This window comes from Protopterus annectens, chromosome 12.part0, assembly GCF_019279795.1.
Source record: "Protopterus annectens isolate FY-2018-M chromosome 12.part0, PAN1.0, whole genome shotgun sequence".
NCBI classification, from domain to species: domain Eukaryota; kingdom Metazoa; phylum Chordata; order Ceratodontiformes; family Protopteridae; genus Protopterus; species Protopterus annectens.
In genome coordinates this window covers 952,729,835-952,750,229 of record NC_056746.1, presented here as the reverse complement: position 1 = coordinate 952,750,229, position 20,395 = coordinate 952,729,835, and the positions used below count along the sequence as shown (strand labels likewise).

The 20,395-nt window shown below is 38.4% G+C and overlaps 1 protein-coding gene across 3 annotated transcripts in view; it reads right to left on the bottom strand.

Moving 5' to 3' along the window:
• Positions 1-5,133: 5,133 nt before the first annotated feature.
• Positions 5,134-20,395, bottom strand: part of EDN3 (endothelin 3) — a 1,001,184-nt gene continuing 985,922 nt past the window's right edge. The window contains exon 4 of one of the 3 annotated variants that reach the window (XM_044089986.1): positions 5,134-8,310. In XM_044089986.1, coding sequence (XP_043945921.1) covers positions 8,265-8,310 — 46 coding nt within the window. In that variant the 3' untranslated portion in view covers positions 5,134-8,264. The remainder of the gene's footprint in view (positions 8,311-20,395) is intronic. The other 2 variants (XR_006367120.1, XM_044089985.1) reach the window with 2 other exon arrangements.

Below are 20,395 nucleotides of genomic sequence, written 5' to 3'. Positions count from 1 at the left end.
CTCCACACTGGCCTCGTCAGGTTTGGTTCCCCTTCCTTCTGAGGTATGCGGTGGAGGGCCCATGGTTTCTGGACCTGGTGCCCGACCTGTTGACTCATCAGTTGGGACAGTCTCACCCATCCCTCAGGTCCTTGAGGTTGGCTGCTTGGTTACTCCACTTCCAACCTTAGTCAGAGATAACTCTTTTTCTCCAGACGTCATCCACATTTTGTCCTCTTCTCACAAACCTTCCACTATTAAACTGTATTCCAGCAAGTGGAAGAGGTTTGCTCTTTGGGCCCAGCAACGAGGTATAGATCTCCTTACCACCCCAGTACCTCAGGTTTTAGAATTCCTGGCTTCTTTGTTTTATTTGGGCTCTTCAGTTTCCACAATTAAAGTCCATCTGGCGGCTATCTCTAATTTTCATGTCTCCTTTGAGCCTTCCTTAATGGCAAACAGGCTTTGCAAATCTTTCCTTAAAGGAGCGTGGCTCCTTCGGCCCCCAATAGCCCATCCTGTGCCCCCTTGGGACCTGAATATGGTTCTAGCTTCTTTAACTGCCCGCCCCTTTGAACCAGCAGCTACTTGTGATATAAAATTTCTATCTTGGAAAACCGCCTTTTTGGTGGCAATAACCTCTGCCAAGCGGGTCTCAGAGCTTCAGGCTCTCTGTTTTAATCCTCCTTATTCGACTTTTCACAAAGACAGAGTGTCCCTCAAGTTAAATCCCTCTTTCTTGCCCAAGGTAGCATCCCCCTTATGCATTCAACGATCCTTGGAGCTCCCTTTGTTTTTTCCCAAATTCTCCAATAGCGCAGAATATATTTTCCATCAGTTGGATGTTCACAGACAACTGCGTTTTTATTTAAGTAGGACCAATCAGACATGAAAGTCAGATCAGCTGTTTGTGTCCTTTGCGGAAAATAGGTTGGGTCAACCGGTGGCTAAAACCACCATAGCCAAATGGATTAAAGATTGCATCTCCTTCATTTATTCACGGTCCGGCAAAGAGCTACCTTTCCCAGTCAGGGCTCATTCTACCAGGGCAATGGCTACTTCTGTAGCATTCCACTCCAAATTATCGATAGATGATATCTGTGCGGCCGCTACCTGGACTTCTCCACACACCTTCATTTCTCATTACAAGATAGATGTGGCTTCTCGAGGTAGAACTTCCTTTGGTTCCACAGTTCTCAGGAGTGTTTTCCAATGAGCCACCCGGGATTTAGGTGCTAGGGACGCTGTCCCATCAGTTATGAATGTAGGCGAGATAGGATCCCATTACATCTTTTAGTTATGTACTTACCATAACTTCGGATGTATGGGATCCATCTCGCCTACATTCTTACGTACCCGCCCTCCTTCCCCATTCCCATTGGATTTAGAGGGAATGTTGCTACTTACTGAGTTTTTCTCTTGAAGGACTTTAGTTTGTTACAGTTGCTGGTATGCCTCTGTGTCTGGATGTAGGTATGAAAGCGAACAAACAAGATCTGGGGAAGCAGGCGTGGTGCATTCTGGGATAAGGGGTAGCCCAGCCAATTAGAGACTTCGTTCTACTATATAGTGGCCGAGTCGGAGCCGATGGATCGGCTCTGAACCCATCAGTTATGAATGTAGGCGAGATGGATCCCATACATCTGAGGTTATGGTAAGTACGTAACTAAAAGTTTCACTGGCATAACTTTGATCCGTACCATAAGCTTTTAACCTAAAGTCAAAATATTTAACTCTGAACCCCAGCTGAAGCTTCTGCTTATTTATTTATCTATTTACTTTTTAGCTTATGTTTGGTTATTTAATTGCTTATTAAATCTCCATAATTTTACTTTTCTATTATTGTTTTCCTATCTGCATTTCTTTAGCAGTTAACTTTCTTTTTACAAATTTATGTAGTTATACAGGTTTTATTAAATCATCACTTACACTTACATATGCATATATTTCTGCATTCTTTTGATTGGATCCCTCTTTAGCAAGTTTGCTATATTTAGCACAGAGCTACACACAACCCGGGTCTTTTGTTCTGAGGAAATGCCCGAAGTATGAGAAACCAGCTTTTCATTAAAAGGGAAGAAGAAAGCTTTTACATTATTCTGCCCAAATACTTTATGTTGCACTTACAATGACCTGTGTGGTGACACTTATTTTGTACTTTTATGCTTTTTTTCCATGTTTTAGACAAAAAAGTTAACTGATTGCATGTTTAGTCTGTTCTGAGACCTTAGTCTTGTAGCTTCATTTGCAGTTGTGGGAAGATTGTTTATTGGTGCAAAATTTAAGCATTGTTTATACATTACACTGCACTTCTATTTTTATAAGTGGAATTACTTATTAAAACTAGCTGTTTGTATTTGTGCTTCAGTACTTTTTATAGCAGCTTATATTCCAGTTTTGCTGCTACAGTCTTCTATTAATCATTTACCTGGTTTAAACTGCATCTGTTTTTCCCCTGTCCTTTGTGTCTGCCCCAGCCCCCATTGAGACAGTAACTTAAAAGTTTCTGAAATTCTAACCATAAGCCTATAACTCCAATATTGTCTTTATTGATTGGATCCCTCTCTAACAAGTCTTCTGTATTTAGCACAGGACTACATCCACCCAGTATCGTTTGTTCAAGTCTCTGAAAGTTGTGAAAAACAAGCTTTTCATCAACAGGGAAGAAAAAGCTTTATTTAAATTCTGCTTAAATATTTTAAGTTGCCCTTATTGTGACCTGTGCAGTGACATTTTGTACGTTTCTATTTTTTCCATGTTTTAGCCAAAAAGTTTTCTTGTTGCATTTTTTAGTCTGTTCTGGGACCTTAGTCTTGTAACTTCATTTGCAGTTGTGGGGAGATTGTGTATTAGTGCAGAATTTTTTTTATACATTATACTGTATTTCTGTCTCCATAAGTGGAATTACTTGCAAAAACTAGCTGTCTGTACTTGAATTTCACGGTGATGGTGCTGCGGTAGCGTTGTCACCTCACAGTAAGACGCTGTCTGGTTCAATTCTCAGCTAGAGCGTCTTCTGCATGGAGACATGCGTGAATGCGTGTACCTTCGTTGAGGGTTGTGCTTCAGGGCTGGTAACACGGCACGTAAAAATCTACTACCAATCATTAGCGGACCGGCGTTCCGCTGTGGTGACCCCTAACCGGGAAAAGCCGAAAGACACAACAACAACAACAGTATTGAGAATTCTGGATTTGAGTTTCTGTACTTTTTATAGCTGTTTATATTTCAAGTTTTGGTACTACTGCTTATCATCTACCTGGATAAAGTTGCATTCTAGTGCCTTTCCATTTACTTTGCAACTGTTTTTTTCCTAGTTCTTTGTGTCTGCCTCAATCTTCACTGACACATTAAGCGAAATTTTCTGAACATTTTAACCTCAGGATTAGAGCTCCAATATTGGATCCCTCTTTAAGAAACCTACTTCTTAAAGCATTAATTTCCCCCAACCCTCTCACCCTATTCCCATTGTAGTTTTTAAAGGCTGTGTCTCTGACTTCCTAAGTTAATCTCACTTCCAAAGTCCCTCTGTCCCCTCTTTTACTGCCCTATACAGTCACAAACACCTAGACAGTAAATTATATCTATAAAATTACCCTTAGAACTGAAATGTGTAACTTAGTTGGCTAAAACAAAGCTTTTCTGCAGAGACAAGCTCATAGCAGCTAGTTTGCCCAATAAACAGCACTAATCTTAGCACAATCTGACCTAGTCTAGTGCCAAACCCCAGAGACTACCCAAGGAGACCTCTGCATAACCCAGTCCTTAACCTACAGTAGGCCAGTCAAACACAGGTCCGGACAACATGAATATGCAATTTCCAATTGTCTCTGTAGCCATTTTGGTAAATATGGGCATCCTGAGACAATCTAGCAGTTGTTTCATATTCACAGACAGAAATCCTTAAAGAAACACATAGTATGTGAAAGAAAAGGTTGTCAAGAACATACACACTACATCCAATGCACAGTGTCCACCACCCACACAAACCAACTTATGCTAAACCACTAAAAAGCAATCTTTCCAAATCTTAAAGACCTCCTAACCCTGTAAAAGCAAAGCCTATCCTCAGTAATCTGTAAAGCACTCACCACAAACAATACCAAACACCAAACATATGCCTGCACCCAGTGGAGCCCCAACAGCAAAGCCCATAAGGCAAGCAAACACATTACTCAGGACTCTATTCATAGGGGACTCCATTGTGTGACACATAGATGCCTCATTCATCAGACCGAGCAAGAAGATAATGGTTAGTTGCTTATCTGGACCCAGGATCCTACAAGTTAACCTTCACCATTAAACCAAATACCCTACTCATGGGAGACTTTAACTATCCCTCAGTAGACTAGGAAAGATACACTGCCTCAAACTTGCAGACACAACAATTCCTGGACTTTAACACGAATACCCTTGACCAGTTAGTGCACATATCCACCAGGGGTTCAAATACACTGGAGCTGGTACTCACGAGTAAGGGATTGTGCTGCACCCCAGTGTTATGCCCTCAATGGTGAGATCAGACCACAAAGCTATCTCCTTCGAAATAAAAATAAACTCACTAACCTCAGCAAATGCTATAATAGGAAGTATTCCAAAGCAAACTATATCGAATTAATTGATAGTTTGCCAAAATTCAATGCGTCTCCTAACCCCATTCATAGCAGTTAGGAGTTCATAGCAACCTATGTTGAATTGTTCACAAACTCCCTGTACAACCATTTAAATAACTGTACAAAGGCAACTATGCTTACTAGAAGTAAGCCCAAAACAAACCACATTGGTGTATAACAAAAAGAAAAAGGCAGAGCTAAAATCGGGAAGAGCAGTTTCCATAATGCTATAATAGTTAGGAACTATTCCAAAGCAAACTATATCGAATTAATTGATAGTCTGCCAAAATTCAATGTGCCTCCTAACCCCATTCATAGCAGTTAGGAGTTCATAGCAACCTATGCTGAATTGTTCAGACACTCCCTGTGCAAGGCTACTATGCTTACAAGAAGTATCCCAAAAAAACACATTGGTGTTTAACAAAAATAAAAAGTCATGGCTAAAATTGGGAAGAGCAGTTTCCATAATGATAAGAGCTCTCTAATTGAACAAAACTGGAAACAAAGTTGACTAATTAAGTCCAACATGTCCAATTATGAGGCCAAGGTAGTCATTAATAAAATTAATACTACATGTTGCCTTTTGTCTGTTATTTTTTTTCCTTTTTGACTGTTTCTTTTTATTCTGCGTTATTCAGCCCTGTAATGATCATTCCTTCAATAAATTATTTCAGTGCATTTCTATGTTTTTTTATTTTAATTGCCTCTTCATATTTTGCTTGCTTTTTTGTCATATGTAACTGGTTACAATTTCACAACACTTTCTGACTGATGTAGTTTACAGTCCATGTGATTTCATTAAAGGAACATCATTTGTCTAGTGCATCTCTCCTTCCTTGGCAGGTTATTATAGACTGAAGGGTAGAACTGAGCACGCACTTGCTCAGTCAACAAGAGTAAGTCACATGCATATCTATATTATTCTATTTTAGCATGAGCAAGAACCTTTGTTGGTCTATGCAAAGAACATACTAGGCCACAGCTTTGAAAAATTCAGGTCAAGAAAAGCAAGAGAGCTGGGAAAATAACCCTAATGTTATAATTTTCTGTTTGAATAGCAATATCATTAAGACCTCTTGCTATGGTAAATATACTTATCTACAGCTTTAGTTTCCCTGAAATTACTGGATCACACAGGTTTTGTAATTCTTTGTATTGGACCTACGTAGATATTATAGTCACTCAAGTATTTAAAATAACAGTCGCCCTTTGTCAGGAGTTAAGAAGTTATCCATTCTAATAACATATTAGATCTTGATGAAGGGTTCCTGTTAGTCCAAAAGGTCAGGTAGCTGAAAAATCTGTGTACTTTATTGTAAACCTAGTTATCATATAACCTGCGTGTTTTATTGTTTTCTGGTAAGTTATCAGTTATCACTTATGAGTTGTCAAATCGTTATACATGTTTTTTAATGACAAAATAAAAAAAGATTATATGTTAGCTATAGTGTTATATCACTTGTTTAAGTGATAAAATACAATTCTTCTTTTCTACATTAACTCTTCCATGCATTGTTGTCATGATGAATTAACACCTTCTTCCTTCAGCAGCCTTTACTGTAATTTTATTTGGATGTCATTATCTTGAGAGACAGGTGTCACATCCTGTTTCATATCATCAAATCTTTCTGGTTTGTAATGTACACATTAATTTGCAGTAACTGATGCAATGCATGTCTTTCACACACACCATTTAAAAGCATACTAAAATTTGCATATAGAAAAAATCATTGTATGGGGGGGTGGGAATTTGAGTAATTGTGAAGTAATGTAAGCTGCAGTGTTAAACTGATAGTGTTTCATCAGGAAGTACTATAATCCATTGCTGGAAAAAAAAAACATTTTTTACAATTGCATAAAACAACCTTCTACCTCATATACCAACAGTATTGCTGTACTTGACTATGCAGTTTTGTATCTGCCTATTTAAGTATAGTATTAAAGACCTTTTGTGTGAGACAAGACTTTCATTTCAGTAAACTTATTCTGTCACCCGTCTCTATGCAATTTACTGCAAAATTTTACTCTCACTGTGTTTTTAGGGTATCCAAGCTTATACTTAGAAATGTAAAAATGCTACTAACAGTGCACATGTGCTTTACATATGACTAAGCAAAATACACAAGTCTAGCCAATATTTAATCTTTTCAGATTTAAGTCTGGCACTGGTAGCTGCTTTTAGTGCATTAACTATAGCAAAATATAAACTTTTCCTTGCAGCAGTGTTAACAACCAAAAGCAGCAATTATCGCATTTCTTTAAATAAATAGTGTTTTGTTTTTAAAGAGAAAAGGCCACATCAGCTAAATAAATTTATCTTGTGTGACTTTGTAAAAAAATATTATAAAGTAAAATAATTTATTCATGGAATATTTACTTCTTGTCTGCCTTGCTGAGACCTGCCCTATTCCTTTATATTTACCAAATTCATTCCATCTAAGTCCTTAGAAAAGAATCCTTACAATATTAATTATAGTTTGTTCGCTGTTCCGGTATGGTTATTAGGGTTTGTTCTCCAATGCATATTCATGTTTAGTATGTAAATTAATACTACAGTCCCAGGTTATAGTTCTTTACAGTGTGTTTCAGATGTTATTGCCTTTCATTTGAAAAATATACGCCATTTTCAAATTGTAGTCGATACATAAATTAGAATTGATTTACCGAAGAACCACATCATTTTATATGAAATATGCCAAAGAAATAAGGACATACTAAAAACAATTTCTCTTTTGCTGTCTCTTGATTTTCTGCAAAACAAATGTCCAGTTATAATCTCTGAGGGCAACCTTTTCTTCTCTTGCAAGATTTTTTTTAATTCTGCAGAAAGATATTCTAGCCTTTTTAAGGTGCAGAAATCAAATGAAAACTGTTTTAACTTTAACATGGAACTTCAGCTGGACAACAGAACATTATTTGTTTCCAACTTCACAATATAAAACAGATATCAGATAGCACAAAACTATGATTTCTTTTCCTGTATCTTTCCCATCAGAAAGTTCATAAAACATTTTCCAGCTGTTAATATTACTTTACGGTATAATGTAATCTATTGTGTTGCCACTGTATTCCACTGTTATAACATGCCTCTCTTCATAATTTAAACTTCTGAGTTTGTAAGAATTGTTCTTCCATATGATTTTCTAAAAACACGATGCTCAGAATTTCAACTGTGCTGCATTTGATAGTAATATATATGAAAGTTAAAACAGACTGTTTAAATATCTGTTTTGTAAAAGTTCCATAAAATAAATTGGAGACTGTATGGTGCATATACTAGAAATGCATGTTCTGCTTGTTCCTAAGCAATGGCAGCCGTGAATTAGAAATGCTGCAAAGAAGTAACATTTACCTTTATAAGTCATACTTTCAGTTTCATCATCTTGTCCAAATCTAGAGATATGCAACCTTTCCATAAACAAACCTATGCATACTGTTTTTCTGTATGTGTACATGTATAACTAAAATCTTGCCACTGACTTTCACAGTGTCGTCTTTTGATGTTGTACTTGTAAAAGCTTTTCCCCAATGGATGACTTCTTGTTTAAAGTCAGAAGCTTTTTCAGATTCTTATCCATGTCAATCACAGTGCAAACTGGACAGTGTCCTTGTCATTTCCCACTAGTATTCAGAGTTCTAGGCTGTTCATAAAGCATTGATTGTCTAGTATTCTTACTTCCATGCTTCTGTTTGTGTTTGGCACTGTAGAATTCCCATCCTGAAACAGAAGAGAAGCCTTTTTAATTCAGTTATCAGTTTAAAAATCTGCATTGCCATTGCCTTTCACCATTTTATTAGACCATAACATAGGTTATTCATAGGTTATTCATTCATAGGTTAGTACTAAGCTAACTTCTCTTATGAGCCATTTTAAGCCTAGCCAATTATCCCCTGTAAGACTCAAACCCTGCACCTTGTGTTTGTAAAGCAAACACCTTAACCATTAGGCCACCCTCCCATCCCCAATGCAGGGACTTGTACAGTTAGCACATCTACAAAGTGACAGTATTATATCAATTTCACAAATTAACATCAAAGGAATTTTTCAGCTGAACAGCATATATAGAAATATCCACATTTTAATTAGTAGGGTTTGCAAGGAAGGGTAATATGTTTGTGTCATTTTCATATAAATATGTAGGACTGTAGATTCAGCTGTCATCATGTTAACCAGGGAAGTCCACTGGATATACAGTCTATTTTCAGGAGTGAACCATGTGTAATGTATCAAAATTGGTTATAACAAAAATGTATTTTGTTTACTTTGCCAGACTATGTTATAGGTGAATTGCTGGGGTAGACTTTGGGACTAGAAGGCAAAACTTAAGTTATGAACATAAGGACAAGAAGTAATTTGTTGTCCTAACATAAAGTAAATGGGAGTATGAATTTTCAAAAGACTTACAATATCAGTTGTCGAAAAAAGATGAAGCATTATATAAATGTACATGAAAGACAGTTTAAATCAAGGTAGACTTTTGTGCAAAGATAATTTTGTTAACTTATGAAAAAATATTTTAGCAAAAATGCAAAGAAATTGGGCATTTATATAAACAGAAAGTTAATGCTGAGTGTCATTCATCAGTAATAAATAGATGAGAAGTGTAATGTGAGAATAAAATATGAGTGAAGACATGATAAATAGCATGCATTATCTCAAACATGGGTGTGCTGACAACAAATAATATATAATGAACATAGTTCTTGTCTATTGGGCCACACTGCTGCAAGTCAATTAATACGCAAGAGGTAGCCTTAAGGACATATGATAAATGTGCCCTGCTACCTTAGGTAACAGTCAACACCTAACATGCCCACATAAGTTTTACTCTGTACAGCTGCAGATCAGAGTTATAGTCCCTACCTGCACAGGATTTTATACCTAGCCTTGACTGAGTCCAGTGTCTTCCAGAGCAATCTTACCAACAGTAATTGAAACTTGAGCAAAATTAGTAAACACACATGCACTACTTCCAGAAGGGATAATGATAGTTTTCTACTACCAGCACATTCCCCAATTTCATGGTAACACTGCCAATAGTCAGAATTCCTTGCTAAACACAGAATAAAAATTGGTTACTCTTAAAATAAGACAACCTTTAAATATTTTAACAACAGTATTTAGCTCTGAATAGTCATTATTTGATAGGCAGATGCTAAATAGTGATCAGTATACTAAATTCAATACACATATTCTTAATTAACCAACCAATAGTATTTAAAACTGAATAATAAATATCTTTAATTGAAATAAATAAACTAGAGCATTTCACTTGAAAAAAGAATACATAAAATGCAATGATCTTTCACAAAAATTTAAATAAAAGGTGTGCGCAGACAGATGGTATTTAGCAAACTCTGTCGTCTAGCTAAGGTTTAGACTAGCTGATAGAGGTTGCTGATATGCAGTTGGTTTAAATCAAAAGTAATGTTTATTAAAGATACACTGTGTCCTATCACCAGCTTTAAAGACCAGAACAGAATCTATGAATTTCATTCAGGCAACTCTTGTCTCTTTGTGTATGATCCAGCAAGGTAATACAATAACTCTGTAACTAACAGTCCCTCCGTTTAGAGGAGTCCTAGGCAAGATTTTGTATTGTCTTCAGTTATGAATCATGGAAGATGCTGTCTTGTTTCAACAGGTATGCAGTTCTGGAGAAATTTCCAAATGAGAGAAAATCCTTTGGACTTTAATGAATATTAATCTTCAAGCAACATTTGCCACAACAGCAAACGCACATTTCTATGTACAGTTTCACACAATTCTTTTAAATATTACACATTTCCTGGGAAGGCAAGTACATTGTAACTTTTTTTATATTTTAAAGAATTGATTTCATTTTTCTTAATTTAATACAGTTTTAGTTCAACTTAGTTTACTCTTAATACATTTCCATTTTTTGAAAGAACAGTTTATTTTTTCAAGCTTAAAACAACTTTTTACATAAATATACTGTAAGTACATGTGTATATGATAGTTAACATAGTAGCGAACTGTTGGGACTTCTGTTTGTTTTCCTTAAGATAAAACTCATGCCATTTCTATGGTTTTATTTCATAGTTTCTTACTATCCTATTAACCTTAAAGGATACTTAGTAGCCAAGCCATATATTCCCATGCAGAATTTTAGCATGTGTAATTTAAAAATATGAATAACTCTTATCAGGATGAACATTTACATGTTACCCCTATCCATAAGGGAGAAGGGTGCTACTCCAGGGATGAATGTTTGTTTTCCCTTCCATGCGTAGGCTCATAGTTATATACTTGGCTAACAACCACCAGGGCCTTTATAATCCTAGCCATGCAATCCAACCCAATTGTTTCCCTATTTATCATGGGAATTTATTAGGAGGGGGTTGTTAGCAAGTTTCTAGAGGTTATGTGGGAGGAGTATGTTAGTTTGGGTATTACTGTCTGCCTCCATCTATCAGAGACATGGCGGCCAGACAAGGGTGAATTTCAATTTCTCATCCATTGGTCAAGGTTACACTTAAACATAGTTAAGGATGGACTTTGCTTCACATGGCTGGGGAGCCAGCTCCAGGGCATGATCCTCTGTGACACATATATATCCTGTCGACATGTTTTATTTACATCACAAGCAAAATTTAAATCCTCTGATCTAGTAGTTCTGATGCTGTTTGTTTTGCAGTTGTGCAAAATCAGAGCTAGATCTGAGGATGCCTTATATGAAGTCAGAGATTGCCTATAAGTAACATGTAGAAGACAAACTATAGACATAGGCTTGAAGGCAATCCATAGAAGACAATGTATTTATGTCCTAGATTATCTTGGTAACGAACCTTTGTGGGCATTCCAACTGTTGCAAATGTCTCGTCAGGTATATGCTATAGGTGGTACTGGACTCAATGATGGGTCTGAAAATGGCCAAATAAAGTGGAACTATGACTTTCTTGGGTTATGTTTTAATAGTAAAATAAGTACTTTGTTTTATGTGGAGAAAAAGATGGTTTCAAAGTGAAATTCTCACATATCTATCCCTCCAAAATGTTCTTTTCATGTTGCAGAATAAATTAAGAACTCTTTAGTGAGTGTTTATGCCACAACTGGGTATGCTGATGTGCAGTAGGTCTGAGTGGATACGATCTGTTAAGGCTGTATATGAGAGGCAGACGTCATATTCTAAAAGGGGCATTATACTCAAGGATTAGTCTAATAAGTGCCTTATACAGTGTAATAGTCACATGTCTGGACCTTGATACCATACCTTTATAAATAAGCTGTGCAATGAAAAAGGCCTTTTTTTTTACAATAGTGGATACATCTACATAGGTTCCCAGGTACCTAATTACTGGATCAATTTTCAGGAGCGCATTGTCAATATGATAGTTGGAGTAGATGTTATGCTTGCATAAGGATACTATAATACATTTTTGGCATTTAGATCAGATGTTGTAGTTTTCATTCTTCCTCAACACGGGTTTGGATCGCATCCACAGACCCAACTCGGCCGCATACTCTAGACTTTGGATCCAACTCTCCAGCTCCTCACTCTACCTGTAATACATTTGTCCATCCTCAATACTCAAACCTCATTTGCGGTCATCGAGCTCAGATGCAGGGTGCTTCTCATGAGGGACAAATTCAGTATTCTTAATAAGTCCTTTGATATTTTTACCTAAACATCTTATTTTTACATTTTTCTCAACTTCCCTCAGTGTACACTATAGAGTTAGGTTTTCCTTACTATTTTTATAGTATTTCTACTTATACCATAGTTGGTATTTCTTCTTTAACTTATAATACAGGGTATTTTCTTAATTACCATTGCTGGTAATCTTTCTTCTTTATTCCTTTAATTTATGAATATATTTAAAAAAAAAGTTTGTTTTCCTCATTCTCCATTCTAGTGCTTTTTTTTATCACAGCACCGTCAACCATACTTCCTGTCATGGCCGGCAAACTGACAGGGTTCAAGAAATGCACTTCTTGTGGGCAGAAAATTCCAAACTCGGATGCCTACAAGGAGTGCATTTATTGTCTCCGAGCTGTCCATTTGGAAACCAAATGTAACATTTGCACTACCTTTAATCCAAGGGCTTGGCTGACTGACGCAGCAAGCTAATCTTAAAAGGTCTCCTCCCTCTTGCTGCAACATCTTCTTCTGGGGCTCAAATCTCTGGTAAATCTACAAAATCTGCTCCATTGGAGCATTTTCTGCCAAAGTCCCCTAGGACGTTGTCGGAACCACCAAAAAAAATTCAAAAATCCTCGGATCTGACATCCTCAGATCCAGAGGCTTGATCTTTGGATCTGACCCCTTTGGATCACAAAGCTTTAGATACAGTCATCAGATTAGCCAGCCCTACAGCTAATATCCCAAACCTTCAGATCTGAAACCTGACACCTCACAAAAAGTTTGCTCACCAGAGTTCATCCTGGATCCAATTTCTCCAATGCTGCAATCTCTTTTCTTGCAGACTTCCAAGAAGCATTCCGGGCCACAGTTCACCACATCCTCTAGAAGTTTATGAGAAGCAGATGTGGATAGGATGATGCGAAAATTTCTCAGAGATCAGATCCAGTTGGTGGTTATACCAGCTTCATCCCCTATTGTATCTGTGAGTCTTCCAACCACTTCTCAAATAATTCTGTCTCCATCTCTGATTCATCACACAGTTTCGGAACCTCAGGATCTGATAGCTCCAGAGTCAGATCCAAAGAAATTTTCTTCTTCAGCACTGACAGCATTCCTTACTAGTTCCACTCAGATGTCTTTGGATTGGAACAGGTCCTGAAGCTAAAGTGTGAGCATCGGATCCATGGGGCTGAGATCTACTCCAATGTTATTGGAGCCATCCCTGCCCCTCAGAGCCTCTGCACTAGATAGTTCAGGTCTGGTTCCATCTTCAAGGCACGGATATGGTAGGAGTCATGCTCTATCTGCACTGGAAGTCTCAGTTCTGGTGAAGTTGGCCAAGGCTTCTCCAAGCCCATCTACCTTCGAGGTTTGGAAAGGGCTTTTTCTTTTTAGAGAATCGTTTTCTTATCCCTCAGATCCAATCCCTATTCTCTCATCAGTTCCAAGCTCTATGTTGATCAAGTCTATTCCACATGAAAAGACAGTTCCAGCTAGTTTTCAAGCAGTTCCTGTAGAACTCCCCCTTATCTTCAGATTCCTCCCCTGAACTTCCCCCAGAGAAGATCCGCTAGAAGAGAATGTGCAAAGGAAGGCACAAAGATTCCCTGCTGGAATCTCTCATGCAGGATAGTGATTTTGATGAAAGAGAAGGATCCCCTAGACATGACCAAATAATCTCTCCTTTGGAGACATATTAGAGATCATTAGACAGAAAGGCGGTTGGTCTTCTGAAAATCCTTCTCCACAGGAATCAGTATTTTTGTAAGTTTTTAGTTCTGGCCCATCTATGTCAAGGGTTAAAGCAGATGAGCTCAATGATTTAGCTTCCCACCATGCATGGAAGGAGCTGAATACCATTGAACCCATTCCAAAAATACCTGAAAAATTCTTAGCTCCACTGGAGCAAAGGATTCCTAGTAGATGTTACGGTGGTGGTAGCAGCCAGTAAAAGGAGCTAGTAGAACAGAACTCTTCTGTCCACCTGCCAAACAGAAAGTTTAGGGTGCTGGATAGATTTGGAAAACAAGTCTTTGCCTCCGTGACCTTCGCCTTAAGGTTTCTTAATTAACTGGCACATTTCACAAGACTACAGAGAGATCTGACAAAGAAACTATCAAATTCTCTTTGAGTCTATGTCTGCAGAAAGAAATTTTAGGTCATTTTTTTGCTGAAGGTTCAAAGGATTTTGTAGTTAGGCCATGTAGCATGACTGTCAGATCCCAGGGAAGCGAAGGGCACATTATTGGAGGTCTGAGGAGAAACATGTCTTTAAAAATGTTTTACATAACTTGGAAGAGGGCCAGGAATAATTTCTTTCCCCTATATGAAAATTCTTTAAAAGAGAACAGTCAAAAATTAAAGGACAGCAGAAACCGGGGCAGAAAAAGGGTCAACATCATTTTCAATGCCCAAAGGGAGAATCTTTTCCACTTAACTCTTGTAAATCTCCTTTGTGGAGTCTTTTTGCAAGAATAATATTATGGTAAATACTGAGGAAGAAATCCTTGGCTGTCTGACCATTATTGGAAGTGGAGAAACTGTGTGGTTAGTTTGAGCGCCTGGATATTGGGATGGCTCATCCCTGAGGATTGTGAAAAGAAATCTGGAAGAGTCTCCAGTATCCATGGAGGATGACAAAGATGATACCACTGGAAGGGGAACCACATCTGTCAACGCCAGTAGGGGGCAATGAGGATGACTGAGCTCTTCAACCTGGGTTGCTTTCTGTAGAAATTTGGAAATCTAGGGAAGTGGAGGATATGCATAAAGCAGACCAGATGGCCAAACTTGGACTAGAGCATCTCTCAGTGACTTCCGCTGAAGGGGGATCAGGGCAAAATACCTGCTGCACGTGTTGATGTGTGGAGAAGCAAAGAGGTCTCACCAAGGTTGGCCCCAATGATGAAAAACCTCTTCCGCCATAGATTGTTTGAGACACCACTCATGTGGCATCAAAATGGACCTGCTTAATTTGTCTGCTAACACACTGGTTTTCCCCAGTAGGTGCATTGCAACTAGAAAGCAGTTTGAGGAGATCACCCATTGCCACAATCTCATGCTCTGTCTGCAGACGGGGTAAAATTGGGTTCTCCTTTGTTTGTTGATGTGCCAGACAACAGACATGTTGTCAGTCTGAATTGCAATATTCCCTAGAGGAAGGGCATCTTGAAATGCTTACAATACTAATAGGACTGCTACATTGATATGTGAATTGGTCTCTTGGGGAGACCATGTACCTTGGACTGTCCTTCTCAAGAAATGGCCCCTCCCACCCCAGTTGAGAGGTGTTCGTAGTCACTGTGGCCATTTGGGGTGGTAAAACAAAGGGTCGGCCTAGACAAATGTCATCTGGCCGCATCCACCACTGGATATGGAGTTTGCAAATTGGAGTAAGGTTGACTGGCAAAGGTAGGGGTTGTTGAAGAATAGACTACTGACCAACTAAAGTCCATTGAAGAACATGCATATAGTATCATGCTAAGGGAAGTAATACTATGACTGCCACCATAGATCCCAGCACTTGAAAAATGGATCTGGCTGGAGGAGATGGGTGGGAAAGAATTTGATGAACCAGAGATTTGAGCGTGTTTATGCAATGAGTTGGTAATGCTGAAATTTGCACTGTTGTGTTCAGATCTGCACCAATAAACTCCAGGCTCTGGACTGGTGTCACCTTTGATTTGGCATAATTTATTGTTATCCCAAGCGACTAGCAAATCTGGAGTAAATAGTCCCTGGATTCTTGAAGGAGGTGCATGGAGGGGGTGGTGAAGAATCAGTCTTCCAGATATGGACACACTCTGAATCCTTTGAGTCCCGGGTGAGCAGCCAACACTGCCATACATTTTGTAAACACCCTGGGGGCGGTGGTGAGTCCAAGGGCAGGGCTCTGAATTGGTGATGACTGGCTCCCAGCTAAAAGTGCAAATGTCTTCTGGAGCACCTGCCCATTTGGATGTGGTAATATGCATCCTGAAGATCTATGGAGCACATCCAATCATACTTGTGAAGAAATAGCAGAGTGAACTGAACCGTGACCACTTTGGAACTTTCACTTTTTTTTAAGTACTGATTCAATTTGCTCAGATCCAGAATTGGTCTGAGGTCCCCTGTCTTTTTGGGCACCAAAAAGAAGTGTGAGTAAGCTCTGAATCCTGTTTGATCTGGCAGTACCTCTTGGATGACTTTTGTCTAGCAGATTTTGAATTTCTTGTGCTGCTCCTTTCCTCTGACTGTGTGGAATGTTGGGAAGCTTCTTCCTTTTGCAAATAGGAAATTGGAAACATGGAATGGAAAAAAACTCTGGCTATTATTCTTAGCACCCATTAATCTTCTGTTATATTTGCCCAGGCATCTGGGTGCAAGGACAGTCGTCCCTGACTACCTTCAGAGGTGGACAGTCAGTCAACAAAATCCTGGATATCAGGAATTGTTGCCCCTAAGTGAGGTGCTGACTAAATGTTAGGGTATGTACACGTCTCCCAATTTATAAAGGGGTAGTTGAAGTCCCCTAGGAGAATGGTGTTTGGCTTGATGCATAGGGACTCCCTACTCATCAGGTATGTTGTGTGGTTTCTGAGCCTTAGCCACTGAAAAAGTACTTTGAGCAATTTAGTGGCAGATATACAGGAGCTAAATTAAAAGTAGCAACTAATAAATAATACTTGACAATCCCACATCATATCTGACTATGTCTGGAGATCTTTATGATTAGCAATGTTCCAGTCCAGTTCAGTGAATTACAGCAGAAGCTGTGGACACAGAAAAATGAAGAAAGACTAATGTTACAGAGAATGCAGCACCAGCTACTGCTTAGTTAATTGACAGTGCAGTAGAGTGTTGGGAGGCCTCAGAGTGGGAAGGTTCTCACAAACTACATATCACTTTAACAGTGCAGAAGATAGAAAGTGGCAAAAATGTGAACTAGCCTGGCATATTTGGAGAGGGAATATGTTGCATGGAGCTGTGCAATAAATTTGAACTTTACCACATAACATAATAGACTTTATCAGATAAAAAAGCATGGCTCAGATAATTCCTATGACAGTTAATCTATATGTGAGACAACTAATGGGTGCAAAAATGCTGTGTTAAACTTGTAGTTTTTACTACAAAGATGGAAGATAATTATACAATGTAAAAACTGTATAAATCCTGCAAATGTGTTTTTCCTGTAACAATGCAGCAAAAATGTGGATTTGTCAAGCCACTACAGTGGTGTAGAGGGATAAAGCCATTTATTATGACCCAGGTAACCTGGGTTCCATTAGTGGCTCAGGTAGCTGATGTTGTATCGTCGTGAGATGGGTGTTACCATCCTGGGAGGGGTTGGCAATGATGTGGGCATTTCCCCACAATGCTCCCTGGTGGAGATTGGGGACATTGTTTTGCTAGGGAGGCATGGTCCAAAGAGAAGGAAGGGTGGGGACATAGCTGAGATGCAGCAAAGGCAGGGTGATACGCCAGATGTCTCCACTGCACTCCCAACCCTCGGACATAACCATGGATACTGGAAAGGAGGAGCGAATGTGGCAGGTCATAAACAAAAATCCTCTTGCAGATGGTAAAAGATCAAGACCCCCCCCCCCCCGAATACTCTTAAGATCTGCAACAGCCCAAAGCCAATGTCAGAGTAAGTCTAGGGATGTTGAGCAAGGATAGAAGATTTGGTGTTGGACATGGGGCAAAGGGGTAGGAGTGCTGTAGGATAAAGAGGGGGCAAAAAATTCTGGATGTGTCAAGCCTTACAAAGCAAATAAGTATTCAATTTGGACAAGAGCCTTGCAAAGTAAAACTGATATCTTTATATACACATTTGCAGAACATCCTTCCTTCCAAAAGGTGTAACACCTTATATGGGAATGAAAATTCCAAATTTGCTTTGGAAGTAGTTATTTGGATTTAAAATTCTGACCCATCACAGGAAGTAGAGTCACGACTGCTTTATCTAATACTTAAAATGGGGATTTCTCTAAAACACTGTATTTGCTGAATATTTCCTTATTCTAAGACATCTTTCTAGACACTGTTCAGATACTAGGTCTATTCCTTCTAAGTTTAGAGTTGAACTGTTCAGCACGATTCAAGTCAGTCAAATTAAATGCATTTTCCTATGGAGATATTCTATACATTTTATAAATGTGTGCATTGACTGCAATTATCAAGAGAAAGTACCTGCTTTACAAAATTAGTGAGCTCAAGTCTGTTGGCTTTGTTTGTGAGTTTTCTGCACTTTCTGAATGGAATGAAGCCACAGGAAGGTGAGAGTGCAGTTACCTTCAGTCAGTATAGTGGCAGAACAGAGCTATCCATCTGTTTAGAACTTTTTCTTTTAGATTTCAATGTACAAGAGCATGCACGTTTGTCTGTGTATTTAATTATGAAATGGTATTGAGTACTTTCTTTAAGTAAACAGCTGCATTATTCAAATTAAAGCTCATGGGTAACGTCTTATTAATGTTTGTGAAGGTAGTTTGCACATATAACTGTTGGCAACTGCCCTTAGAAGAGTGACTGCTTCGCTATCCCTGCTATGAAATGAAAGCACAGTTGGCTGATTGTAGGAGAGTAACTGTGACTTTGCTATGCCAGGTTGGTTTGGCTGGTAGCTTCATGAATACTATACAGTCAGAAAGTGGAGGTAACACCAAAATTATATTACTAGTGTGTGTGTTTTTGCACTCACGTGGTTTTAGCCAAGTTACTGTTGGAGAGGCAGCACTGGAAGGCACTGTTCTGAAACTGAAGTACTAGGAAGCCAGTGGTTACAGCTTTCCTTTCCAGCCTTACATGGTTAACCTTATTTCAGAATGTATTGTGTTGGTCAAAGCCCAAGGCAGCATTCTTCATTTGCTATATACTTTGTCCAAACTAGAGTTGGATCATGGTTAAATGGGGCCCTAGGTTGGGTAATGGATTGGGCTACACACACACCAGCCCCCCCTCCATTCTAGTATCCCATTACTTGGCTATTTCTCCCCAGTTATCATAAACACTGTTCAAACCTGTCAGTGTGTGTGTATTATTTCTTTACTTCTACAATGATTACAGATACTTGGTTTAATTTAAAACTTCTATTTCAAATTTTATAGCACAAACACTGATAAACATTTGATAAACAAAACAATACAGTTTCACAATGAAAACAGATTTGGTATTAACAGTAAATTTCTGCCCTTGAAACTCACATTCATTTAAATGGTACTGAAACCCACATTCAAAGAAACTGCATCTATCCAGTGGCGGATTAAGTTTACCTTTGGGCTAATTTTAAACCATAGGCCCCTTGCACACATTGATTCACCTTTCTAATTGTATTAAATTACATTCCTTGTATAATACAGCACCACTTGTTAGAGCGTTTTAAATTTGTAGTTTTGAACATTTTTCCAGTAAGCAATGAAACAAAACATATGAACGAATAATGACATAACTGCCCATTTCAGAACATTTCAACCATAAAAAGCCACTCAATTATTTCATTACAATCCACCAGTATTGTCAATATGCACAATTTCTGCCTGCTTTTTTGACTTTTGTATTTCTCCTAATTTCTGCCTGTTCCTTTTGACTGTAGGACTCACTGATATTTTACTGACCTATCCTATTCCCAGGTCTCTGATTGCTTTTGTAGACTTTTTTTTATTGCTTTGCATTCATTCCCTGGTCTAGGTCTGATTACACTGTTATTATTTGGCCATTCCCTCACACCTAATTGTTACTGACCCTCCACCTTCTAACCTGTAAGAGTTTTTTAAAACCCAGGGAGCCATCTTTAAATTTCTCTAAGCAGCTGCAGTCCCTGGTGTTGTGAGCTCCCATGTAAGCAGTCAAATTTAGCTTCTTTTAATTGTATTTGTTTTTTTTATTTGGCAATGTAAACCCTTATTTTAGCCTTTTTTACTGCTATATTTGACAGTGTAAACATTTATCAAACTATCATCTTATGTTACAGCACTAGTGACTGGAACTGTGTTTTTGTGTGCTGCATGTAATTGTTTCACATACTGCTACTGCTTTACTTAACTGCATACTATCCTTGTCATACATATTGTTAATTTTCTGCTGGCATTTTGAGGCTGGAACTGTTTGTTTACTGTGTGCCGCATGCTACTGTTTTCATCTACTATTACTGCTTTACTTAAGTGAATATTATCCTTGTCATAGATATTGTTAATGTTCTGCTGGCATTTC